At 38.3% G+C, this 27,068-nt stretch overlaps 1 protein-coding gene and 1 non-coding gene across 4 annotated transcripts; both read left to right on the top strand.

Moving 5' to 3' along the window:
* The first annotated feature begins 1,381 nt into the window (after nt 1–1,381).
* On the top strand, nt 1,382–21,100 carry LOC122650824 (signal recognition particle 9 kDa protein-like). Of its 3 annotated transcripts, XM_043844209.1 has the most exons (6): nt 4,224–4,228; nt 4,811–4,814; nt 8,323–8,400; nt 8,537–8,605; nt 20,495–20,588; nt 20,788–21,100. In XM_043844209.1, the coding sequence occupies exons 3-6, from the start codon at nt 8,329–8,331 to the stop codon at nt 20,862–20,864; spliced, it is 312 nt and encodes a 103-aa protein (XP_043700144.1). In that variant the 5' UTR covers nt 4,224–4,228; nt 4,811–4,814; nt 8,323–8,328; the 3' UTR covers nt 20,865–21,100. The 3 variants fall into 3 exon arrangements, with proteins under 3 accessions (XP_043700137.1, XP_043700139.1, XP_043700144.1); XM_043844202.1 differs by lacking the exons at nt 4,224–4,228; nt 4,811–4,814 and adding an exon at nt 1,382–1,494; XM_043844204.1 differs by lacking the exons at nt 4,224–4,228; nt 4,811–4,814 and adding an exon at nt 1,428–1,490 and having other exon boundaries at nt 8,316–8,400.
* Nucleotides 21,101–26,673: 5,573 nt separating this feature from the next.
* Nucleotides 26,674–26,746, top strand: TRNAF-GAA. Its single transcript has one exon. It is a non-coding gene; the product is annotated as a tRNA-Phe (tRNA).
* Nucleotides 26,747–27,068: the final 322 nt, after the last annotated feature.

Below are 27,068 nucleotides of genomic sequence, written 5' to 3' on the forward strand. Positions count from 1 at the left end.
CTTCGACAAGTGAAAACCCCCTGGTTCTCACTTCTTCCTCTTTTTTTTCTGCCGGCGGCGAGTTGGCGACTGTGGTTCTCCTGGCCGGCGATTGCAGCAGGTATTTTCCTGGTTCTTACTTCTTCTCCATCTTTTCTTCCTCTCCTGATTTTTGAATGGGAAAACCCTTTCCCCTCCCCTCCCTTTTTGAATGGAAAAACCCTTTCTCCTCCCCTGATTCGACTGTGGTTCAAAAAAGCAAAAAATGAGTTTGAGATTTTTTAATCAACTGTGGAACTTCTAGCTACTGGTTTGAACTTTGAAGATACCCTCCTCTTTGCCGTCATTCTGTTGATAGTAAGAATGATCTTATATTCTGATAGTCTACTAAGTATCTCAGTTTTAGAAATTCTTTGTTATTCTAGTGGGAGAACTCAGTCATTGGCCTTATTTAATGGGTTTATATAAAGAACATTAGATCCAGAAGGAAAGCATGAGCTTTACTAAGGAATTAGACAAAAAAAAAAAGAAAACTTATTGATCTTTGGGGTTGACCATCACCAATTTCTACAAGCTGATTGATTTATTGATTTCAATCACCGTGACTGTAGTCATTCCCATTATTGGTTATTACCACAAGATAGTCAGTGCAATGTAATTATTATCTAATTTTGAATTCCAGTCCGGCCATTTCAATTTCCTGCAAGTAGCCCATCTGGGGCATCATAAATTATATGTCTTCTACAGGCAATGAGGATCTCCTACATGTAGTGCAGTTGCAAAGTGGATCCTAATTACAATTAACATGCCTATATCCCTATTTGCTGTCAATTGTGAATTGTGATATAGATGTTAATATCCCTACTTCCCTAGTGGATGTTAACACTTAACAAGCTACTATTGTTAAACTTGTTACAACGTAATGATAATGGGAATTCAATATAGAAACAATATATCATATATATGGGTTAATATAGAAACCAAAGTTTGGTTATTCTTTCATTTCAGCTATTATTATTGGACTTTAAGAGGGATATGAGCAATATTCATTAAGATTGTACTCTGGTAGTCTATCTAATTCCTTTCAATCATCCCTTTTGATTGGTCATCCTAAGCTCTACAATGAAGAATGAACCCAATCGAACTATATATTTAGGCACATTAGTAAATGCTACTATTGTGTCTATTAGGTGAACATGCCTGTTGCATAGTGAATATATGTCCGTATTTTGGCTCCCAGATTTTTATAGAGCAACCGTATTAAACACGTATCATATCATTGCCGTATGCGTTTTATTGCGTCAGATTTTTGAAAAGTATTTTTACCGTACAGCCCGTTTGATTACCGTACATATCCGTTCCCGTATTATTGCCATTCCCGAACTTACTAACTGTGGTAAGGCTTGGTTCCCTCTCCCTCCGTCGTCTTTGTCTCTCTGATTCTTGACTCTGCAACTGCGGCCGTTGCGTGCGATGGTTGAGTTCTAGAGCCAACAATCTCTTCCCCGGAAAAAGGTTAGATTGTTAGAATCAGTCTCTCTCTCGCCCTCTCTCGTTTGACAAGTACTATATTCTGGATGTCGGCCAGAAATCAAAGGTTGTGAAACAGAGGGGCAAACTAGGTTGTTATTTCTTGTACCAAGGGGAAATGGCTCGCTTCAATGAAAGAAGAGCGGGAATTAGTAGAACTAGAGGAGGAATTGTTTTTAAATTTGAAAGTCAATTCGCAGAACCCTATAAAGTGCAGGTGGTCTTCTTGATCTGGATTCTGGACTGTTTAATTTATGGGCCATATCTTTAACAGGGTATTGTGAAATAATCAAGTTCAAGTGTTCCACCCTCCCATCTTTTAGCTCAATAAGTTCCTCTATTTAATGATGTCTGGTCAGATTTTGGATTTGTTAACCAAACCTAAAGGCAGCCGAAAAATCTAATGGCTGTAGTTGATGAATTACAAATGCAACCTACGTCGATGTGTTTTGATGCTGTATTTGGTTGAGTTATAGTTGTAAATATGTTTTGGTTGCAATGTGTCAGAAAGGTAGGTGTAGTTAACTATTTACTACGAATGAAGAATTTAAAATCAAAAGGATCGATTTTGGTTAAGGTTATAGAGAAGATGAGTTTAGTTTTGCAGATCAATAACTTTTTAAGTTCATAGATGGATGTCTGTCTGTAGTAGATTATAGATGGGAGGCATTGTTTGGAATCTGTAACGTAAGTGAAGTGCACATGGAAGTGAAGAAAAACAAACAACTAAATGTAGGGCCATAGCCGTAAAGAAAAACAAAACAGCTAAATATATTGTTACGTTGATGAGTGGGCTTGCATGTTGTACGAGAATGGATACCTAGTGTAGTTATTTGAGTGGCAATTGGTGTAGTTATCTAGTAGTTAGTGTAGTTAAATATGATGGGGAATTGTACATGGGTAATCAGTTATTGTAAATGGTAGTAAGTTATTGTAACTATTTGAAAGCTTATTTAATAAGTCTAAAAAGGAATGAAAGTAAGTCTTTGAATCTTATTCAATTACCCTATTGAATAAGAGGTCATGGTCTCCTCCATTAGACCAACACTTGTTGCTTCACACTCAAACTCACTTCCTTTGCTAAAAAGTAGGTACGTCTGAGAGAAGCAATCCCTTGTACGTACCAAGTGGTATCAGAGCATCAGGGATGTGACGAGGTCAAGGCTTCCTATGTAAAGCCTACTGTCTTTTGTTTTCTTTTTGTTGCTTTTGTTTTTTGGTTTTGCTCCTCATGTTTGATTACAATGCCATAGCCCAAAGAAGCCCCATACACCCAGTCTCCATGTTTCACTCTTGAAGAAAAAGTTAGGAGATGGCATTCAAGTCCAAGATGAACTACTCGCTGTGCGGGATGACACCATGTCCTTTCTTCCAAGTCCTCAAGCACTCCTTGATCAATGTGTACACAAGAAAAAGAAAAAAACAGGCCCTCATTCATTGGCAAGGCATGTTGCCAGCAAAAGCAACGTGGGAGGACTATGAAGAAATCAACAATAACAAACTCAGCCTTATCCCAACTAAATGGGGTCGGCTACATGGATCCTTGCAAAACAAAGTAGGGAAAACTGAGGTCCACACATAATTAAAGAAATGAAACTAAGAGGAATGTAGAAATGAAGAAATGAGAGATGAGAAGTGAGAAATCAGAAATGAAAGAAATTGGAAATGAAAGTAAGAGGAAAGAGACACTGCCCAAAAAGTCAGGAAAATCTCAGCTAAAGGGGGTCAGCAACATGGATCCTTGCTGTCCAATAGGCTCTATCTGAGGTCATACTTGGTACAAGACCTAGACTATGCATGTCCTTCCTCACAACCTCCCCTATGGTCATTTTAGGCCTACCCCTAGCTCTTTTAGCTCCTTCAATCGGGATCAGATCACTCTTCCTTATTGGGATGTCCCCAAGCCTCCTTTGTACATGGCTAAACCACCTCAAACAACATTCTTGGAGCTTGTCATGGATCGGGACAACTCCCAAATCAGATCTAATACATTCATTCCTTACTTTATCCTTTCTAGTTTTTCCGCATATCCATCTTAACATCCTCATCTCTGTTACACATAACTTCTCTATATGACACTTCTTAACTGTTCAACATTCCACCCCATACATCATAGCTAGTCGGACAACAGTCCTATAGAAGTTCTCTTTAAGCTTTAAAGGAATACGTCAGTCACACAATACTCTGGTCGCACTTCTCCACTTCATCCATCCCAATTTAATTCTCTGTGAGACATCATCATCTATGTCACCTTCTTTATTTATGCTTGACCCCATATATCTATAATAGTCACTTTGCGGTATCTCTCTCTCTCCTCAATTTTCACGATCTCATTAGCCATCATAGTGTGACTAAAGTTACGCATCATAACTGGCTTAATGTAGATGGGGTTCAACTAAGAGCCACTCTACGGTAGGATCAATGACCGGTTGCAACGGAACACCATAATAGCAAATTAGCAATAAAACCATAATTAGTAATTTAGGAGGTAGAGATAAAACCAGCCTGTAGAACAGTGTCAAACTTAGGTTGAGTGAAGGTGATGTTGAACAGGGTCTATGCTCCAAAATTCATCTAATTCTGATGGTTGGATGCTGAGATATGAAAAGAATTCCAAATAGAAGGTTATGGAATATCCCACAAACAGTACTGTCTGTATCTGGGCTCCAATGAAGATCGAGTGTAGGCCTTAATGGTGAGAACCTTTGCTGCAAGTTTGGTTCAGTTCTGATGGTCAGAAAGTCGAGATGGGAGTTAGGGATGAAAATAGAAGGTTAGTGGTGTAGAGCAATCCAGCCAGCAGAATAGGCCAAGATTGGGATCGAGTGGGGTGGTTGATGGTGTGATTCTATGTTTCAAATCTCCACAGTTTGTGATAGGGGGATGTGAAGTTATGGAGGAGGAATGAAAATAGAAGGTCAAGGCTTGGGAGCAATCCAGCCAATAGAACAGGGTAGAATGGGGATCGAATGGGCTCCTTGTTGGTGTGATTCAATCTCCCAAAGCTCTGCTGGAACAAGTTTCAGACATTGGAGAGAAACTGGTTCGATCGCTGCAGGCTGTAGGGCAGAAAATCGACATGCAGGAATGTGGTTCAATACTTCTCTGGTGATGATCAGCAATAGCAGTTAAGGACTTGCTTGGGGAGCAGTTTCTAGACTTAGTAGTGATCAGTCACAGCAGTTGCAGTCACAAACACAGCAAGGGATATCGAGTAGGGCAGGGAGAGAAGATAAGAGTAGAAGACAGAAGGGGATAAGGAGATTCGGCTCTCAGCCCTAGAGATTTTGGCTCTCACCAGCCTGGCCTCTCAGCCCTTCATCCACACAGGGGATAACAGAACCTTCATGCTTTGAAGCAAACTTCATTCAATTATTCAAATCATGGTGGGGTGGCCTCTAAAACCTTATATTAAATAGAACTCATAGCTGAGTCAAGCAATAAATAGAAAGTATAAGAATTAGACGCTAATGAGAATGGCAGTCTCCTATTGGGATTGGACTTGCCTTACATGAATTAGAAACCTAATAAAATAGAAGGTAACAAAATTCGAAGTCTTTTAACTAAACTTCCAAAAAATAGAAACTAAATCTTGCAACATTAAAGTAGAAACTAATTTTTAGAAACATGAAAATAGAAACAAAACATAATCTTCTCAAGTGCAGCCAATCCTTTCCTTCTTGTCAAAACTGGAGTCTCATGTGGTCCCCACATAGATACTATCGGCCAGCAGCTGTGTTGAAGAAAGACTAAGTGATATTGACTAAAATAACATCACGATTTTCCTAAGAATATTCTCAGCAAGCCAAAATCAGGGGCTGTGACACTGTTGATGTGAATAGTAACGTGAACAGTGTTTTGTCCCTTCTTCATGTTTTGATCTACATCAATTATGAAGAAATGCTCCACCAAATTCTTGATTTGGGTCTTGAGGACAAGATCCCTTTTTATGAGGGAAGAGATGTTACGTGTATGAGTGTGGGCTTGCATGTTGTACGGGAGTGGTTACCTAGTTTAGTTATTTAAGTGGTAACTGGTGTAGTTATCTAGTAGTTAGAGTAGTTAAATGTGATGGGGAGTTGTATGTTGGTATCAATTATTATGTAAGTGGTAGACAGTTATTGTAACTATTTGAAAGTGATGCAGGAGCAATTCTTTGGACCGGACTAAACCTGTTGGGGGACCCATATGAAGATGAACTAGTCCCAACCTTGTTCTGGCTCAGTAGGATATTTAGTATTATTTTATTTGGGAAATATATGTAATCTTTTATTTTGGGTAGCTATTAGGGAAATTTTCAATTGAGTTTTACTGAGTTTCTATTTTTATTAGTCTAAGTTTTAGAAGTAATTATGATTCTTTATTTTTGGGTAATATAAATAGATGTGTAACCGACTAATGCAAGAGTCAACCTCGAACCAGGGAAACCAGCGGGAGATCGATTGCAGCCAGGATCAACACAATGAGGATGAACAAATTGAATAACTGAAACTTTTATTGCCTTTTTTTTTTTTTTTCCTTTTCCTGTTTACATATGAAAGAAGGACATTAAAAAAAAGGATAAGAAGAAGAAGGGGGGATAGGGATAGGAGGGGGTAGGCTATCTCAGCCTTGGGTCTTTCACCCACAACTATTTCAGCTGTTGAACACAAGTCTTTTCAGACCAAACACTTGCAAGCAAGCAATAGAAATTTCATTAATCAAGTCTTAATTCAAGTACAACTGATTGGGCCTATTTATAGCTTGGCCTAAGCTTCACAAAATAGAAAGTCTCAAAATAGAAACCAAACAAAAATAGAAACTAAATCTAACTAAAAGGAAACAAAGGACTGTAATAGAAACTTAAGAAAATGGAGACTTTTAAATAAAAGCTAAGCCTACTTTCTAAATCTGAAATCAGAAACTAGTAATAATTTGCTAAAACTGAATTTAGAAACTATCTAATCTCCTATTGGCTATTACAACCAAACTGAAAAATAGAAATAAGGTAAACTAACATAGCTAAACAAAAATAGGAACAAAGCTATCCATATGTGCCCCCAAATCACTGTTCACGTAAACAGTAACTCGGGTACTGTTTATGTGAACAATACGTTTTTTTGTTTTGCTTTTGTCTAGGTCTCTTATCTTCTTCATTATTCTCTATGGGCTGGGGCTGCCTTAGGTGATGCTCCATCGAACCAACAGAAACTTGCCACATCATCAGACCAGGCTGCCTCTCACAGCAGTCGAATCCCACAACCTTGCTGGGCTGGTTTTGGGGCTTGTTCCTGCGGGTACATATCGACTTGGGGAATAGTAGATTTGAATGAGTAAAAGTTTGAGTTGTTTTGTTACCAGATTGGTACAAACAAAGTCGTGTGATCATATCCCCTTCTCTCTCATATATTATTATCTCTTCTCTTCCCTGCAATTTTTTCTCTTCTTCTATTCTTTTATTCTCCTTCCCTGTCTGCTAGTAATCTGATTTATGTTCCTTCTCTTACTCTTACCTTGCAACTTCACAACTTTTCTGCAACTAAAGATAGTACAGCATATAGGTGTATACATCAATCTCTCTCATACCCTAATATTTCAACTTGAGAATTGGTGTAGTAGTCATAAACCCTAGGACGATTCAGGTTGGAACTTTTGATTTCAAGAAGTCTAAGTGTTACGATGGCCTTGCTTGGAATTTCAGGTTGACAAGAGCTCTTTCGATTGAGATCTTCCACTCGAACCAGGTCTGGTTCCATGGTTTTCTACCGCCCCTGTTTGCCAAAGGTTGAAGAAGACTCCCTCATCCCACGATACTGATTCTAATTCTTTTATTTGCTGAGTTTCCTAATGTACCCCTTGTTTTACTATTTATTCACTCATGTCCCATGTCTTTACTTTGCTTCCAAGTATGTCCTTGCACAATAAATCTAATTCCTATTAGGTCCTATCTTCACCAATTTAACCCTTAGAAAACCTGGTTATTACGAAATTGCCATTGCCTTTCTATTGCTTAAACTTTTGTTTGATCAAGTGGGCCCATTAGCGATCCAAATCAGGTTTGGAACCCCGGTTCCGCATCAGAAAGCCTATTTAATAGGTCTAAGAAGGAATGGAAGTAAGTCTTTGAATCCTATTCAATTACTCTATCAAGTAAGAGGTCATGGTCTCCCCCATTAGACCAACACTTGTTGCTTCACATTCAACTCTCTTCCTTTTTAAAAAAATAGGTACATCTAAGAGAAGCAATCCCTTGTACGTACCATGTACAGTTTCTGTTAAGTGCTTATTTTCATGTTGCTCTCTCTCTCTCCCTATTATGGATTACATTTCTAGGAGCTTAGGGTGTGATGTTGTCTTCTAGCTTGGAAATCATGCAATTAGAAAAGGAATAAGTAACTTGTATTGAAACACCTATGTTTACTTTGTTGTAGACTTAGTGTTGGAAAGTTTGCTCCAACTAGTGAGAGGCTTTTAGTGTTTATGCATTTTTCTTGGATGTTATAGATGCTTGGGAGTCTCGTGTACTGGGTATATTCTTTTTTTTTGGTTTGTTTGTGTTGCTATCATTAGTAATTTGGAAACAACAGCGGGGAAAAGGACAAGGGAGACTCCAGAATCACTAGATATAATAATAATAATAACAATAATAATAATAATAATAATAATAATAATAATAATAATAATAATAATAATAATAATAATAATAATAATAATAATAATAATAATAATAAAAAATAGAAATAATAATACTAATAATAGTAATAATCATCTCTTGCTAACTTTCATCAACAAATCTTTTGTCTGTTAATCTGTTGGTATCTTTTGCTATTTTAGGTCAAGATGGTGTACATTAGCTCTTGGGATGAATTCGTGGAGAGATCCATACAGTTGTTTCGTGCAGATCCTCAATCTGTATGCTCTTTTCCCTTTCTTTTATTTACTTTTGGGTGACCAAAAGCGAAGTACTACTGTGAGGGAAGGGTGAAACTTCCGTCCATCCTCCCATTAAGAACTGAAAAATGTTTTCTCTGTTGAATCCTGAAAACAGTCAAGGTATGTTATGAAGTATAGGCATTGCGATGGGAAGTTGGTTCTCAAGGTCACTGATAATAGAGAGGTATGAACTCAGTAGTTATTCTTCTCATTTCCTTAAATTTATCATCTTTAGAATATTAAATAAAGGAATTAGATCTTTTTGCAAGCTATCAAATTACGTATAAAACTTCGGCATTAGTACCCTTTCCATTGTTTGTGCTTTAATTATTCCTATTGGCACAATCTATTTTTTATTTATAATTTTTTATGATCTCAATTGGTTCCGTATTATTGGGAACGAAAAAGATCGATCTAGGAATGGTAAGAATAAAAAATGGCTAATTTTTAAGAATTAGTTATGATTAACATAGAAAAGGAAAAAAGGAAAGCAGTAGAGGTGATGGAAAACTGTGAATCGCCAATTCTTTCCACAAAAATTGATTGGCCTTATTGACTAATGAGCTTTCTCTTGAGGTACTGACTTTCAGGTGGTAGTGCTTTCCCAGAGATATTTTTCAGTCCTAATCGTGCTTATGTAGCTGAAATATCTCCAGGCTTTGATTTGGAAACTGCATACATTGGTTGGAGATTTGAATTATAGACATCTATCTGTTGGGTTATCACTAATATCATGGTGCACTTAATTAGGTATTGATCCATGCACTTCAGATGTGGTGCAAACCAAGGGGGTTGAGCATCTCCTCCCCCCCCCCCTTTCTTTTATAGACATTGTAGCGTCTGGTAATCATAGTTGTCAAGGTGTCCTAGGCGCCGACTTGGTATCCAGGTGGTTTTGTTGGGGTCTAGGCGACTGTTGCCTTAGTGCAAAGAGCTAGTTTACTGGTGTCGAACCAGGTTTGGCACTTATTTATGCCAAATATCATTGAAGTAAATGTTTTTATATTTACTCAAGATATTATTCATAAATAAGCAAATACCCTCTATTTGAATCCAATAAAAATAGTTAAAAAATCAAATTCCAAAAGGATAAAAAGTCAAACCCCCAAGTTCAAGAACAAAAAAAATGGATTTTTGGCGGTAAGTGAAATTTTCTACTTTCAAATGCTGGGATTTTTCTTCAATCTAAAAATTTTATAAATCTTATTATACCAAAACATCACTAATAACCAAAAGAGTGGTAAAATTATCTTTTGTTTTGATGTCTAAAAATTTATTTCCATTCAAGGCGATTTTAAATAGCATTTGCGCACACCAAATAAGGTTTGACCGGAGCATAACTCTTTCAATATAAATTGGATTTAAGTAATATTGGATTTGTTTAAGCTGGTTTTGTGCTCTACCTAATACAAAAAGTCTCATGTAAAAATAAATCATTTGACAGTCAAACTTATTAGAGAACATGAACAGTTCTCTAAATCGAGAGCTGTTTAATTACGTATAGATAAGATCATATTTTCCAAGAACTGTATAAACCAAATGTGAGACTAGATATACCAAGACAATGATCATTTTCAAGAACCGTATAAACCAAATGTATATTTTGATTGTTTCAAACTTTCAATAACTTGCTTCTTCAGTTCTGCTGTCTCCTAGTTCTATGTTGATTTTTGATGATATAAGATATATATTGTAGCATACTAAATAATGTTAGAAAGGAGGAGAAATAAAAAATAACACTTGGGTGCCTTAGTCGCCTAGGCGGGTGCCTTGTCGCCTTGACAACTATGCTGGTACTCCATTGATTATTTAGAATACCCATTAGACATGCATACCTTTAATTCTGTAGACAGGATAACCATTGGGTGCAAGGTGGATGTCTGTTTTTATTAATGGAAAACTACCATGTGAATGTAAATGAAAAAAATTGTGTAATGAAGGTGAGAGCTGCAAAGATACCATTGTATTGTGGTAGCTGAAGATCTATTATCCATTCCCTTTGGTTTGAGCTCATCCACAAGATAACCAGTTGGCAGATAAGCATACCTGCAATCATGATGCAAGGTTATCACAATGTAGACAGGCGTTGGATAAGACTATTTTACCTTTTGGGGCTTGGGTTGACAAGAGTAGTGGCTAAATACCCAGCCTAAAATTGAACATTTAGGCTGGGTATTTTGCCACTACTCTTTGTGATGATGTTTTCTTATGGTATTGTGATATATGTATTGGCTTTCTTTCATTAAAACTCGGCCGAGTTCACTTTGGAGTTCCAGAAGTATTTCATTTGTATTTTTCTTTCACTGTGGGCAGAACGGTGTTACAATAGAATTATGTAATGTCATGTGTTCTGGAACCCAACCAGAGGAGGACAGCCCAGTGGGTTTCCGACAACAAAGGTGCAACTGTTTTCTCTAAGATAGAACTTGGATCTGGATACCATCAACTTCGGATCAGGGAAGGAGACAAAAGTGTATGGGTCTTTGGTCTAGCACCCTTGAATCGGAATTGAGTTTCTCCCTAGGGAGAGAATACCACTTCCTTCTCAAAGCATAAGACATTTGCATGATAAACTACCAACTAGTCCATGCCAAGGGTGATGTCAAAGTCGTGCATGTTAAGCACGATCAGATCTGTCTCGAGCTTCCTCCCCTCAATGCTAATCTCACAAAAGTTTATAACACAATCCACCATTATAACCTCACCTAAAGGGGTTGCCACCGATAAGACACCAGCCAAAGGTCTAGGGTTTCTATTGAGAGAGAAAACCAAGACAAGACATGACAGGAGTAAGCACATACAACAATATATCGCAAGAAGTAAATAAAGGCTTATAAATAAAATCATAAAAGGTCTTTCATATCTCCAGACACATACTTATCCTTTCTCTTTTGTTAGTGGTTGATTCATAGTGTTGGCGATAGAACTGCACCCCCACATCTACCTAGGATGAGTTCCTCCCTCAAGGACAAGAGAGCGAGGTATACCACATCCACCTAAGATGTGATGTTCCCCCTTAGGAACAAACGAAATAATGCGCCCCTCCTTAGGGACAACCAAATAATGTGTTCCCCCCTCAGGCACAAACCAAATAATGGGCCCACCTAGGAATTCCCCTTCTCGCTCATGTAATGGGGCCCACCTAGGAATTTGCTGTGTGCAGTTAAGTCCTAATACCATGCTCAACCCCTAAACACAGTTCCTCCCACAACATGCACAATATAATGTACACAAGAACATAGAACAAGCATATCAATTAAGGGCCAGTAAGTACCATCATTTCATTGAAGGAAAGTTCTATAGGACTGTTGTTCGCCCGACCATGATGTATGGGGCATAATGTTGGGCAGTTAAGAAGTGTCATATTGATAAGCTTTGTGTAGCTGAGATGAGCATGTTACGTTGGATGTGTGGAAAAACAAGGAAGGATAAAGTGCGTAATGAACATATAAGAGCGGACTTGGGAGTTGCCCCGATCAATGGCAAGCTCCGAGAGAGTCGTTTAAGGTGGTATGGTCATATTCAATGGAGACCTAGGGACGCCCCAGTAAGGAGGAGTGATATGATTCCGATTGAAGGGGCTAAAAGAGTTATGGGCAGACCTAAAATGACCATAGGAGAAGTGGTGAGGAAGGACATTAATGTAGTCCTAGGTAGGAGTAATCCCACTAGGAACCAGGGTAATAGGATCTCTTAACAAGGCTGGCCGATTGGGATAGCTTAGGCTAATTAGGGCAGAATTAGGGTTATGGTTAGGGTTTCGACTTAGGGTTTTATTTGGTAATGATGTGCAGAATTTTATGAGTCTAATGGTATAAGTTGGATCAAATTTGGTTGAGGTTGGAATTCTAGGGTTTTGGGTAGGATGCCTTATGAAAATGGACTGTTTGTAAGATCTAGGGTTTAGGGGCAGATTTTAGGAAAGAGGTTTATAGGGTATTAATTGGCAGGTCTAGGGGGTTATTTTGGTATAAAGAAGTTAGGGTTTGGATGAGTTACAAAATTCTGCAATTTAGGGCAGAATTGGATTTTGGGTTTTAGGGTTCTAATGGATCTATGGATTAATGGAAGGGGTGATAATAGGAGTAGATGGAGCTTAGGTTAGAGGATTAGAAGAAGAAGGTTAAATGCTGAATTAATAAACTACTTACTTGAAAGATGAAATCTTCAACGGTAGCAGCTTTGAAGAACTAGAAGAAGGACCTCCCGATCTACAAGATGCAAGGAGTCGATCGGAGTCCACCAATCCCTTCACCTTGATATTACCCACAAGGTAGCCTTGATATTACTCACAAGGTTCACTCAACAGAGCAGAGCAGCAGCTATGGCAGCAAACAAAAGCTTTTTCATTAATCAAATTCGTGTACAATGCTGGCCTCCCTTATAAACTTATATAGAAGACTCAAAAATAGATTCAGACACTAAAAAGGAATGGCCTAACCTTATCCCTAACCTATTAGGCAACTTAAACTGACTAGGAAACTCAAATAGACTCAAAATAGAGTCCTAATGACTTAAAACAACTTAAACTACTTAAAATAAAGAAGATTCCCTAGTAGCCAATAGGATATAAGAACCTCTTAGCCAATAGGATCACTTCACTTAAATTAGATCAATTGAACCAATTGGATGCAACCAATTTAAACCGGTTCAATTAAAAACACAAAATAAAAACTAAGTATTGGGCTAATCCCGTATGCAACCTATATACCCCTATTTCAGGCCCACTAAAGTGGCCTAATACATAGAAAACCCTTGGGAACAAATGCCCAACATATATATATCCCAACCCTACACTTATTCCCAATGAAACAAGCCCTATTTGATGATGAATCTGCATCAACTCTCCCCAACTTGAAAAAATTCGTCCTCGAATTTTGTAGTGATGAGGGGGAATCAACATGTGATCAGCAGCTTTGACCATCCCCAAACAGAATTTCGGTGAAGCGGGAACATTGGGAATAAAGTCTTCAATGCGTGGAGCGTTCTCTTCAAAGAACCATAGTAGCATAACAAACTCTATGTGCTCGACCTCTTCAAGAACAACATCTTGGATGTCGATGATTTCTTGTGGAGTGTTGTCAATCACCACTTCATCCTCCATGTCCTCAGCCTTGTCTACTTTGCCCTCTTCAGTAGTTTCTTCTACCATTGTGTGTTGGACCTCCACATCAATTTGATGGCCGAGCTTCTCAACCATGATCTCAACTACTGGTGCAGCTTGGTCTTCTTGAATTTCTTTAGCTATAGGTTCTTGAATCTCTTCAACACAAACCGCTTTAGTAGAATCTTTTGTTGGTGCATCTGCCATAGGTGAAACTTCAAACACAGTCGATGTCACTTGCATTTGAGTTGACATGTTCGGCAGTCCTTGTGGCTGTACAGTCGATGTGGTCACCTTTGGTTGTAATCCTTTTAGAGTAAACAAATGATATAGACGCTGTCAATCAGGTAGGACACACAAGTTGTTTTCCGGTTCAATCCAACCTCGTCGCTCGTCCAACCAATTGCAACCTACTGCAATAAAGCTCCTTGGAGATGGTACCGGCTTACACCAAGCACCATCATGATATGAAGAACACCCAAATTCAACACAGACTTTACCTGTAGGCTCGATGCAAATCTCTCCTGATTGGGACAACATATCCACCACGGATTGTGAAATAATGTTGTTACGTCTCCTCTCATCAACAACTAAGATGGCGGTGCTCCCATTGGGTAGACGAACTTGGGTCTTGAAAACGAAGGGAGGTGGGTCTTTCAAGGCTTGGTTGGAGCTTCCCTCCGCCATAGCTCTGATACCAATTTAATGTAGTCCTAGGTAGGAGTAATCCCACTAGGAACCAGGGTAATAGGATCTCTTAACAAGGCTGGCTGATTGGGATAGCTTAGGCTAATTAGGGCAGAATTAGGGTTATGGTTAGGGTTTCGACTTAGGGTTTTATTTGGTAATGATGTGCAGAATTTTATGAGTCTAATGGTATAAGTTGGATCAAATTTGGTTGAGGTTGGAATTCTAGGGTTTTGGGTAGGATGCCTTATGAAAATGGACTGTTTGTAAGATCTAGGGTTTAGGGGCAGATTTTAGGAAAGAGGTTTTATAGGGTATTAATGGGCAGGTCTAGGGGGTTATTTTGGTATAAAGAAGTTAGGGTTTGGATGAGTTACAAAATTCTGCAATTTAGGGCAGAATTGGATTTTGGGTTTTAGGGTTCTAATGGATCTATGGATTAATGGAAGGGGTGATAATAGGAGTAGATGGAGCTTAGGTTAGAGGATTAGAAGAAGAAGGTTAAATGCTGAATTAATAAACTACTTACTTGAAAGATTAAATCTTCAACGGTAGCAGCTTTGAAGAACTAGAAGAAGGACCTCCCGATCTACAAGATGCAAGGAGTCGATCGGAGTCCACCAATCCCTTCACCTTGATATTACCCACAAGGTAGCCTTGATATTACTCACAAGGTTCACTCAACAGAGCAGAGCAGAAGCTATGGCAGCAAACAAAAGCTTTTTTATTAATCAAATTCGTGTACAATGCTGGCCTCCCTTACAAATTTATATAGAAGACTTAAAAATAGACTTAGACACTAAAAAGGAATGGCCTAACCTTATCCCTAACCTATTAGGCAACTTAAACTGACTAGGAAACTCAAATAGACTCAAAATAGAGTTCTAATGACTTAAAACAACTTAAACTACTTAAAATAAAGAAGATTCCCTAGTAGCCAATAGGATATAAGAACCTCTTAGCCAATAGGATCACTTCACTTAAATTAGACCAATTGAACCAATTAGATGCAACCAATTTAAACCGGTTCAATTAAAAACACAAAATAAAAACTAAGTATTGGGTTAATCCCGTATGCAACCTATATACCCCTATTTCAGGCCCACTAAAGTGGCCTAATACATAGAAAACCCTTGGGAACAAAGGCCCAACATATATATATCCCAACCCTACACTTATTCCCAATGAAACAAGCCCTATTTGATGATGAATCTGCATCAGACATGCATAGTCTAGGTTTGGTCCCAAGTATGGCCTTGGACAGAGTCTATTGGAGGGCAAGGATCCATGTCGCTGACCCCATTTAGCTGAAATTATCTTGACGTATTGGGTTGTGCCTTTTTCCGCCTACTATCTTTCATCTTTCTATTTATTCCTCATTTTCCATTTGTCTTTTTTAGTATATCTTTGTTTTCTCTATTTTGTTTTGTTTGGATCCATGTAGCCGACCCCATTAAGTTGGGATAAGGGTTAGTTTGTTGTTGTAGTACCATCATTTCATTTTCCACATTATTCATACCATTCTCTATACATGTCCACATATCATGTAAAATAATGACAATAGTAACATCCATATCTATCCTAAGGAATTCATACCAATGACATATATATAATAACTGCACATGAATATGATAAAAAATACAGTAAACACTCATAACTGAGCGAGTTAGAAAGACTTACAACCATACATGAACTTGTCCAGTATTCTCCTCAATAACTGTAATGATCCTTTCCAATATAATAAGTCACAGACCTATAAACATATGTATGTAGGTATACAACATCAGTACTATGCATTATTTAACCTAATATGATCAAATATATAACCCTCTTTCCATTTTATATCTTACACATTATAGTACATAATTCTGTTGTAACACTATTCTTCCCACAGTGAATGAAAAATACAAAAGTGTTAAAATATATACCGAGAAGGGTATTCTGGTCTTTTTGTCTCTGTTATGTTCTACCAGAATACTGTGGGGGTATTCTGTTACTTTTACACTTTATTTATTTAATTTCTTTTTATTATATGTGAACCAAAATACCGTGGGGGTATTCTGGTATGGGTAGGACTGTGTTAAGTAGACTCCCACTAGGAATCCTAGTTGGAGTCTACTATGATTATGAATTCTTGTTTCCCAAGTTTACTTGTCTTTCAAGCTTTTGATTATTATAAATAGAAGGCTTGGGATGGAGTTCGAACCATTCAAGCATTGTGTTCTCTCAATTCTGCTAACATGGTATCTAGAGCCAAAACCGAGAGCACAGTGTAAACACCACCACCATCCTTCCATCAATCTCTCCTTCTCTCTCTTCTTCCTTCGATCCACCCTCTACCTCCTTTTTTTGTTTTTGTTTGTGTGCTAGGGCAGCACTAATGAGGTGATCTTTTTTGATCTAGTTGCTGCCCTTGCTACCCTACCCATGATTTGGAACTTGGCCATGGTGGTGTTTGCTTTGAAAATCTGGCATCATTATTTGTATGAAAGAAGTGCAAGAATTACTCTGACCACAGACCACAAAAGTCTGAAGTACTTCTTCACTCAAAAGGAGCTTAACATGACATAACGGAGATGACTAAAACTAATCAAGGACTACGATTGTTCCATCCACTACCACACGGGGAAATCTAACATGATGGCCAGCGATCTGAGTAGGAAACCATTTTGTGCTGCTTTGGAGTTGATCACCAACAAACGACACATTATTGAGGATGTTTGGAGATTGAATTTGGAGGTAGTCATTAGTAATGCCACATCCTAGGTGGATGTGGTAATACCTCACTCTTCTGTCTCTGAGGAAGCAAAGGAAAGCTGTTTGGCGGTTGGAAGACCTATAGAAAGAAGTTGGAGAGGGTGGTCGTAGATCACTAGTGGTAAACCAAACAAACTTTGGTACACCCCCATGAACGGTGATGCAGGGGTGGGGAACACATTTGTTCCAAGTCCAGACATTACCCAAGCAAAGACAGTTTCTAGGTTAAATAACCCTTGTACTATCATGCCTTGAAATGACAACGAAATCTATCCGATGCAGCCGATAAATCAAAGCTAAATAAGCTTTTGATCTTCTTTAACCTGGCCAAAGGTGCGGTTTGATTAAAGGTACCATCCATGGGTATGGTACTTGGAACCTTCATGCACCAATCATGTGTAGGTCGCAGTAAAGCCTGCTTGTGGCTTTGAGATCAAAACTAAATTAATGATTAAGACCCACAAGTCGAGCCAATGGCTTGCACTGATTGTAGATCCCATCCATGGGGATCCACCGAAGTGTATCCATGGCCCAATCATGGGCTGGTCTCAATAAACACTATTTAAGAGGATCCAAACACACGAAGCTTTCCAGCTCTCTCCATTTTCTCAGCCAAACAGCCTGGGATCAATATTAACGTGGAGTTGTCATTGGGTATCACATCTTTAATATGATCTTGATCCACTTGTGAACTCAATGTCCATAACTTCCACCAACATTCCCAACTGCTCTGAATGGGTTCATCTAGACTATTAGGAATAGGATAAATATCCCCGCGTCTAAAGAATAAACCCAACGCAATCAATCAATCCAAAATTGATGGTCAAATCAGACAGATTAGGAGAGCTAACTTCCGCTGTCATGATCCTAAACCAGTCATACGGAGCAGCTAACTAAGCTAAAAATGCTTTCCATGCGTTCTTCCTCCATCTACGTGAACCTTTTTTTAGGGACTGAGGGCCAAGTTGGCCTCCAACGGAAATATATCTCCAATAGGTTTCTAGGTAAGAAATATATCTCTCTAACAAAAGGATTGGGTTCTCCTTGTAGAGTTCACCAAGTCCTTCGAGCAGTTCGTCGACTTCTACCCGGCGAGCTATCTGCAGATAAGCATACGACCTGAAATCATGATGCAAGGATATCACAATGTAGACAGGCGTTTGATAAGACTATTTTACCTTTTAGGGCTTGGGTTGACATGTGTAGTGGCTAAATACCCAGCCTAAAATTGAACATTTACTTGTCAGGTTAGGAACTTCAGGTTAGTGGGTTTTGTACCCAGGCTGGTCAGGTTTGAGTAAGGGGTCGAGACCCAAGTGTGCAATCCAATCCATTACTTCAGATTAGAAGTGTACTGGTCTGGTCTTGGCAAGATGTTCTATTTTTGTGTAAGTGCGGACTTGTGGCTCTTTTCTATTATCACGTTGATAACTAGGATCAGGTCCAATTAATAGATCATCATCCATTGTGGTTCTGTATTGGTTTGTTGGATAAACATTGGCGGGCATAACTATTCCAGTTGAAGTCAAGAACTGGAGAGAGAACTAAATCTTTGGATCTGTATTCATGGACGACATTTGCCTGTGCATCATATTCCCCAACTTGTATGCATACAAATGTTTCTATAGTTCTTGATGCCCTTTTCTATTGGATATGAAGCACTGTTGACATTAGGGTTATAACAATGTCTGGCAAAAGGAGGCAGCAACTAGGTGAACCTCCAAGGCTCCAAATTTTTGGCTGCAGTTATGAGGATTTGGTTCCTTTTCTCTCTTGATTCTGGAATTTAATCTCTAGGATGTTTTATATCTCACAACGCCTCCTTCCTCTGACAAGAAATGATTAAACTAAAAGAAAAGAAAATGAAACAGAAGTAAACTTTCAAATGGGACTGAAGAAGAGTTCCAAATGATCAACCTTTACCCAAGACTAGAAGTTATTCTTTTTCTTTTGCACTTTTACTTGTTCTGGTGTTCAATATCATTAGTTGAAGAGGTGAGAAAAAGGCCAGTCAGCCAGTCAGGGCAGGTTATGGGCCGGCTCGAAGGGTTTCAAAGACAAAAAAAGAAAAAGAAAAAGAAACTATTATAATATTAGGTAAGAAAAATGTAGCAACTTTCACTAGCTGAGTAGCAGTGGCATCTAAAGTCTTCACATAATTTGCCAGTTCTACATGGTTGATGTAGTTTAATTTTTGCAACGGTGGGGAGGCTTAGAGGTGGTGTGTGATCTTTGATTTGTAATGGTCATGTTCTATACATCTAGAGATAAATCATATGCTTTGGTAGGAGTAGAAGAATGCATAAAAGGTGTAAAGCAGTAAATTTGTCCAGACTCAACTAACTTTCCAAACTGATTGATGATTAAATGGGGATTCTGGTTGATCTTTGGGTACATTGTCATGAAGGAATTGTTACAACTGCTTATCCCAGAAGTCGAGCTGTTAAGTAATGGCTACAACAATGTATTTCAACACATAACAACATCCCCCGCATGTGCAGGCCCACACACAAACACAGCTCTATACGTGACACCATCACGTGACACCAAGGGGCACAACAACACATATCACAAACCCCTCGCACTTACTAGGGATCGAACACCCAATCTCTTGGCTCTGATACCATGTTACAACCGCTTATCTCAAAAGCCCGAGCTGCTAACTGAATGCTACAACAATTTATATCAAGACATGACAACAAGAATCATGGTTTTGATGGTTATAGCTTTGTTCAAATAGAGCTATGACATAGAACTAGGTTTTTTTTTTTTAATTTTTTTTTGTGTGGCTCTGTTGGTGCAGGATGTGAGGGAGCAGGGTAGCCACCATTTATTAATGCTTAGGTTTTAGTTTGCTAGATATCCAATGTCCATATTCTCTTCTTATTTTTTAAAATATCATCACATTACTCTTTGCGCGATGATTTATTTTTAGAAATCCCATGTCTGTATGCTCATATTTTTTGCATCATTAACAATATGCTATGTCTGCTACCCGTTCAAAGATTACATATTACTTTTTGGAAGACTTAACTCATCTCAACCCAACTAATAAGCCATATCAGAACTAAATGGAGTCTGCTACATGAATGCTGTTCTGTCATTCCAATCCAATCTCTGTTAATATTTCAAATAAGGCTTTAACGGGTCATTATTTTTTGACATAATATAACGGAAGTCATTTTTGGCCTTAACTTTGTCCAATTTATGTATTTCAACTTGCCGCAATGACTCTTTCTGAATTCTTGCTGGACTGTTCTAGTCCTCTGTCCTTGTTAAACATGACCAAACCATCTCAGTCAACTCTTGGGAAGAATAGTTTTGACAATAGGCATAGTTGTAGACTTGTAGTTAATTTCATGAAGATCACATGCTTTCGTAATTCTTATGGCAGATCTATTTGGGTTGGAACCATACTTATGTTTGATGATTTTCATTGTTACAATTTTTTTTTTGGGTAGTATCGCTTTTGTTCGCTTCAGTGGCCAATGATCTATGTTTTCTGATTTCTTTGTTTCTTTTTAGTGTCTCAAGTTCAAGACAGATCAGGCACAGGATGCAAAGAAGATGGAGAAGCTCAACAACATTTTCTTTACCCTGATGGCTCGGGGTCCTGATGGTATTAATCTTCTTATCTTATTTTTCCTGTTTGGTACTGGTATCTGTGCCAAAAAATGCTGCTATTGCCTTTGTTCCAGCTGCAAAATTATGCAGCCAGGGTGCACTTCTTCGCATTTCTGTATTGCTTGCAGATGTTAAATTTTGGTTTCATGAAATTCTGATGTGGACTGGCTCTGCAATTGAACTTTTCTCTGCAGCGGATGTAACGGATGTATCAGGAAAAGAACAGGCAGAAGTGCAGCCAAGCAAGAAAGGAAGGGGAAGGAAACAGTGAGTGCTGGATATAGAAGAATCTAGGTTGAACTAATACTGGGAGGCTGGAGGGATATTTCAAGCATATCTCTTTTGAGCCAGTTGATGCAGTTGAGGAAATTTCTTCGCCAGTATTTTTTTTTGGTACCCTTATGTAGCGTTTTTCAGTTACACATCAAATCATTCTCATACTGGAATGTAAAGAAGCATATATTCATGATCATCGATGAGCATTTTTTGGTTTTCTTCTTTGTCTTGTGGATTTCATTCATTTCTAATTAGTGATGGCTCATCTTACAAATTTTGGACTGTCATATGACTTTCAACTGTATTGCATACTGTTATTTTGCCTATTTCCATGGGTTTAAAGCAATACTATATTCTCTAAGCTATTTCAAGTCCTGGAAATTTTATATTTTCATCCGATTTGATTTACCTTTTTTTGTTGTTTGGGGGGGGTGGGGGGGTGGGGGAGCAGGTGGGGGAAGACGGGAATGATTCGGTTTAACTTGAAAGAAAAAGGTTATGTGGTTGTAGAGTGAGGGACAACAGATTGATTTGCTTTATCAACTATGATGCGAATACAGAGGTTAACCATCATGACAGCAATATTCTTAAGAATATGGTTGGAGAAATTCTGAGAAAAGAGAAAATTCTCTATAGGGGAAGACAGGAGGAATGTAAAGCTTTTGATAGATTACTGTTGAACTCTGATTTGTGTTACTTGGGGAAGGCCAGGATCACCATTTCTTTTCTGTATTCTTGTAAGTCCAGATTTCCATGGCCCATCCCTAGTTGCACCCTTAATGTCACTAGGTACCTAAGCTAGAAAATGTTGATTTTTTTTTTTAATCTTCTTTTTGGGTCACTAAAATTGATGCAACAAGGTTCTTTGTCATCATAGCCTATATGATCATTCTCCAGCCGTTGAGTGCACTGCTGGTAGATTACAAACGGTAATTCGCGGGGTTTTGCGTTACTTTTGCAGCCCCTTATGAGAAACAACTTTTATAAATATGATTTCTGCTCAGTAATGCAGCATAAACATTTCAATGTAGTGAAGTTCTTTTGATAATTCATTTTATGGTTGATTCTGGGAATTGTGGAGTAAGGTTTTTGTAGTCTGCTCTTACTTTGAGGAAGAAGCCGCTTTGTTCCTATAGTTTAAAATATCAGTATTTGGATCAGTTGGATTTTCCTATACATATCAGGCATTAAACTGAATCTAATCAATCTATCTACTACAGTGGATTCATCGATCCAGTTGCAGTTTTCGGGGTTTTCCTCACTAAAGAATTGGTGCTTATGCTTCAAGCATTTTCTTGACTTCCCATTTCAAGCACATTTATTCTTTTTATGATCCTTGTATCTGTCTTTACAAGCTTCTCCATCATAAATCATTTTTTAAGCATCAAGAATATGTTTCTTCCCTTTCTTTCCTTTTCTTTAATTATTAAAGGTAAAGAAGAGATTTCATTGGAATACACAGGAAGGGAGAAGAGGAGGAAGGAATTACAACCAGACTTCCACTACTTTTTCTTGAAGCTGCTTCTCTTACTAGCCTAGGAGGGAAGTGAGCTCCATTGTTGAGGGTTTGGAAATCTATAGTTGTCAACTCGGCAATATTAATACTTCACTAGCTGCATCTTGCCCCTATCACTGGCTTGTGGAATATAGAATGATTAATGGTCACTTTTTAAGGGTAGGAACTAGGGAAGAATATAGTCACCACAGTGGACTTGGCTCTTCATTTAAATAGGTTCTCTTTTGGCTTAAAAGTAGAATAAAAAAACAAAAAAAAGGGAAATGAAGACTAGAGAAAGAAAAGTAACTCTATTTTTTTTTTGTTTGGGTGAGAAAAGTAACTCTATTGAAACCATACTTACATTGTGTAAAACAAAAGCAAAAAAGAATGAGGAACGAAGTGTCTTGAATTTGGGGCCATGGTACCTTTTTATTATGGGTGTCCTTGGTTCTCTTCAATCATGCACGTAGTCTCCCTCTCCCATCCAAACTTCAAAGGCTTAGTTAGGCCATTGGGTCTCACTCTCCCTTGAGTGGGGTGCTCTCTAAAGTGTGTGTTACATCATTATGATCAAGATCAATATCATCTTTGTCTAAAGCCTGAGGCCATCATGATTGAATGATTTTAGCTCATCCAACGTATGAGAATCCAATCCATGCATTTACTTTTCGAGCTTTGGAAGCCACAATTTGACCCATTTTCTCTACTGTTGATCAATACTTCAGATGACAGCTACTCAAATGGGGTCTCTCTATTACCAAAAAAATAAAATAAATAAAGATCTCTCTCTCTCTCTCTCTCTCTCTCTCTCTCTCTCTCTCTCATGACAAGTTCAAAAAAACTCCCAGATTCTCAGGTGAGTTAGAGAGTATCCGGCCCATCCGGGTTTGCTTGTGTTGCGGGGATCTTTATCCCCTTCAGTTCTCTGTCCGGCTCAGTTCCTTAGTGCCCCTAACAAGGGTGCGCAATAACCACCCTACCCCTGCCCGAACAGTCTGCCCAAGTAGAGTCCACACCTCTCTTATTAGAGGTATTGGGGAACTGAGCCGGGCAGGGAATTGGAGGAGATAATTTTTCGTGTTGCGACAGACATCCGCACAAGGTGAACCTTCACAAAGAGAGTCAAGAAAACAAAGCTGAAGAAATAACCAAAGTGGGTGGGTGCGGGATGGGGAGGAGAGGAGAGGAGAGGAGAGGGGAGGGGAGGGGAGGGGAGGGGGGGGGGGGAACTCTCTGATGCCTAAATCAGAATTCCAGAAAACAACAGTTTTCGAAAGGGACAAAAGAACAGTAAGCTTACGATTGGATGTTTTCATTTGCGTACTTTTAGTACTGTTGATCTATTTATAAGACGAAGGAGAAATGTCTTGAGTTCACGTAATCCTTGGATTCACGTAGTTCTGAGTTTATGCATCAGTTTGTCTTTATTCATAATTGGCATTTTGTTAGCCACTTGGAAAGTCTTGATCATGAACTGAGCAAGAAGAATCAGATCTCTACAGTCTTCTTATGGTTTTAGGGCGACCGTATGTTGGGCTTGCTTTCATGGCTCTAGGGTTAAGTCTTTGCCATATGGAGCCCACTCATTGGTGAGCTGGTTTCATATATATGTCAGCTTGCATGACATGATGCTCAAAAGCATAAAGTAGGCCGGCCGGGAAGAGTAGTGAAGTGACAGGTCATGCTTCTTCACAGTCTTTCCAGACCAGGCCATTTCCTTGCAGCGAGTTTCTTACATTCTTGCTTTCTTCTCAACAGCTCTTTGTCATGTGGCAAAAAGAGTTAAGTCTTTTTTCAAAGGAAAGATACTTCTTAAGAAAGAAAAAGAAAAACTGTCCCTAAAGCATAAACTTATATATGGTAGGAAGAAAAACTATCCAAAAGTAATCGTTTGGATAGCTTGACTTCTGTAAATTTGTTGTTGCGTGAAAGAAGCCTCATGTCTTCATTTCAATGGAAAAGGGGTTGCTTAACTAGTTACAAAAATAATCAGTTTCCCATTAATTTGATTTATTGGGATAATTACTATTACAACAACAATAACAACCAAGCCTTATTCCAACTTAATGAGGTCGGCTACATAGATCCTATAAGAGACAATAGATAAAAAGAAGTAAAAAGGTGGGAGGTTGGGGGAGATCGACCCAAATCCCTAGGGCATCAACTTTTCTTAACTACGTACCACTTCTTAACTGCCCAACATTCGTATTTCTTATTCTTGATTTTTATTTTTATTTTTGCAAGTTTCAGGCTAAAGATTCTCTTTCAGTGCATGGATAGATTTTCAAATACAAACTTGTTTCAAGAAGAAGCAACAAGGGGAATCAACTTTTTGGGGTTTGTAGGGGCTAGGGAGGTTTTTTTATTTTTTCTTTTAAAATAGTTTATAAACTAGAAGGATCTCAATGAGAAAGCAAAAGAAGGTCTACTATTTTATATGCCTATATTTGTCAAGCCCAACAAAAAGGGGTGAGGGGGAACCTCAACAAAAGAAGGGGATCACATCCACAAAGCTATTATATTTACTGAGTTCATTTATATTGGTTTCAACATAAATTGAATGAATTCTTTTGCCCTTTGGATTTTCATGATTGAAATAATTGAACCTTATCAAGAAGTTCTTTTCACCAAAGAAGATAAATTTTCTTTTAACCCTTCGTACTCATTAAGAGTTTAAGAGTGTATTATCATTTATAAACTCTTGACTAAATTTAGTTATAGATTTGTTATGTGTGTCATCATTTATACACTCTAAGCTATACTTGTAGAAAGTTGTAAGAAGATTCAAAATATTACTTTTGTTTGAAGGCTCTCCTTTTCAGACTTGAAATATGAAATAGCATTCTGTGAATTTATACATTGATATACATAAAAACAGCTCACCTATAGTGACAGAAGACTAAGTCAAAGCAGATGACTATGTTAAAGATTCTCTGATCGACTCTTTGGGACTCAAACTCTTCACCGCCACAAAGAGATTAGGGACTCTCCATATGAATAACTTTCTCTATTGGGATTATGCTTTTCCTGCCCCTTTCGTCCTATAGCTAGGTAGGGCATAAAGTAAAACAATTAGTAAATCTCTTAAGCTCTTGCTCTTTCAATTTCACAATTCATAGTATTGTTGCTTGGAGTTTTTAGTTAAGCATCGAAGAGTCCCCCCAGAGTCCGCTCTGACCCTCTCTTGCTTAGTTCTTGGTTCTTGGTGCGTAGGTCTCCCCACGGCACGACGATTCAAATTTCAGTTCAAAAGGCGGTTTGAAATAGTTTACCTTGCCCTCTTTTAGCCTGTAGCAAGCAGTGTTTGATTATTGACTCTTCTGATGGAAAACACCAAGGTGGATAGGTGCTCAATTTTCGTTTATTTCTTTCACTGGTTGCTATTAGAAAGTTCTACATTTCTACACATGTATCCTATAGGTTTGATGGTGATATACCTAAAATCGACTCGCCTATATATGGCAAGAGGACATGTGGCGGAGCTATGACAAAGCATGCAAACTTCTACTATATAGATAAACAAAGATCAACATAGCAGCTCATCAGAGACGCCAGGGTGCACCTCCGATACGCAGAAAGCCTGAGTGTGCATGCCCCCTTTCTCGCAGAAAGGTTTGAACGAACCACCCACTAGCAGAGGAGCCTAGACACCCCACCACCCGTAGGCTAGAAGGCGTATACTCTCCACTCCCATGCTAAGAAGTCAAATTCATGCATCATCGCTCCTATAAATGGGAAAGATGAAACTCAAGGTGAACTCTCTAAACAACATCTAACATTGTTCTATTAACCCATTGCTCTCTATTGTTCCGAACTCTTCACTTCTTGTCTGATTTCTGATTTAAGCATTGGAGAGTCTTCAACGGAGTTCAAGCCATCCCTCTCTTGTGCTCATTGTTTGATTTCAAGTAATGTGTAAGTCTCCTAATGACACATCATTCATTCAGATTTCAACAACAAATGGACATAACTAAATATTAAAAAATCAACCCTAGCATGGCCTTGGGCTTTATTAAGGATATCCATATATATTTGGGAAAATTTTGAATTTAAAGGCATATATAGTTAATAGGTGAAAGCAATTTCAAATGCTTATTTTAAGTTACTTTGTTATCGATCAATTGGTTGGGATCTAATCAAGCAATTAGTTCCTCTAGGTGATAGTATAAGATTTAAAGCTTCACCCACTGCACAGTCTGATCGTTTTTCTTCATTGATTGTGAAAGAGATGAGAATTATAGAAGCAAAGGGCTCAAGTTTCAATCTTAAGCCAAAATTTAACATTGGTCAATAAAATCTTCATGTTGCGGGGATAGCTCAGTTGGGAGAGCGTCAGACTGAAGATCTGAAGGTCGCGTGTTCGATCCACGCTCACCGCAATTTTAATTTTTTTATAATTGAAAAAAAAACACACAAAAAGCCAAAAAATTTTGACCGTTCTTCAGAACTCGAGGGTGGAAGGAATTTTAATGCATAGTTGGAAAACTGGTTTTCAATGGGAAGTCATCCGAGTTGAGTCAAAATTTGGTCGTTTTCAGTGTTGGAATGGTGAATCTGAAACCAAATCAATAAGAAAAGTTCGGTTTTGATTTTTTTTTTTTTTTTTTTTGGTAACAATTTGTTATTGGGGTTGACTTTGGTTTCGGTTCGATTTGAGTTCAATTTAATATTTATACAAATAATATGAAAAATCTGATTTTA

Source organism: Telopea speciosissima, chromosome 1 (assembly GCF_018873765.1).
Source record: "Telopea speciosissima isolate NSW1024214 ecotype Mountain lineage chromosome 1, Tspe_v1, whole genome shotgun sequence".
Lineage (NCBI taxonomy): Eukaryota > Viridiplantae > Streptophyta > Magnoliopsida > Proteales > Proteaceae > Telopea > Telopea speciosissima.

What these genes read in the sequence shown, in the direction of transcription:
- LOC122650824 (XM_043844202.1), top strand. Translation starts at nt 8,329, where the DNA reads ATGGTGTACATTAGCTCTTGGGATGAATTCGTGGAGAGATCCATACAG. An exon ending in TTCGTGCAGATCCTCAATCT is followed by an intron (nt 8,401 to 8,536) that starts GTATGCTCTTTT and finishes TCCTGAAAACAG; the next exon opens with TCAAGGTATGTTATGAAGTA. An exon ending in AGGTCACTGATAATAGAGAG is followed by an intron (nt 8,606 to 20,494) that starts GTATGAACTCAG and finishes GTTTCTTTTTAG; the next exon opens with TGTCTCAAGTTCAAGACAGA.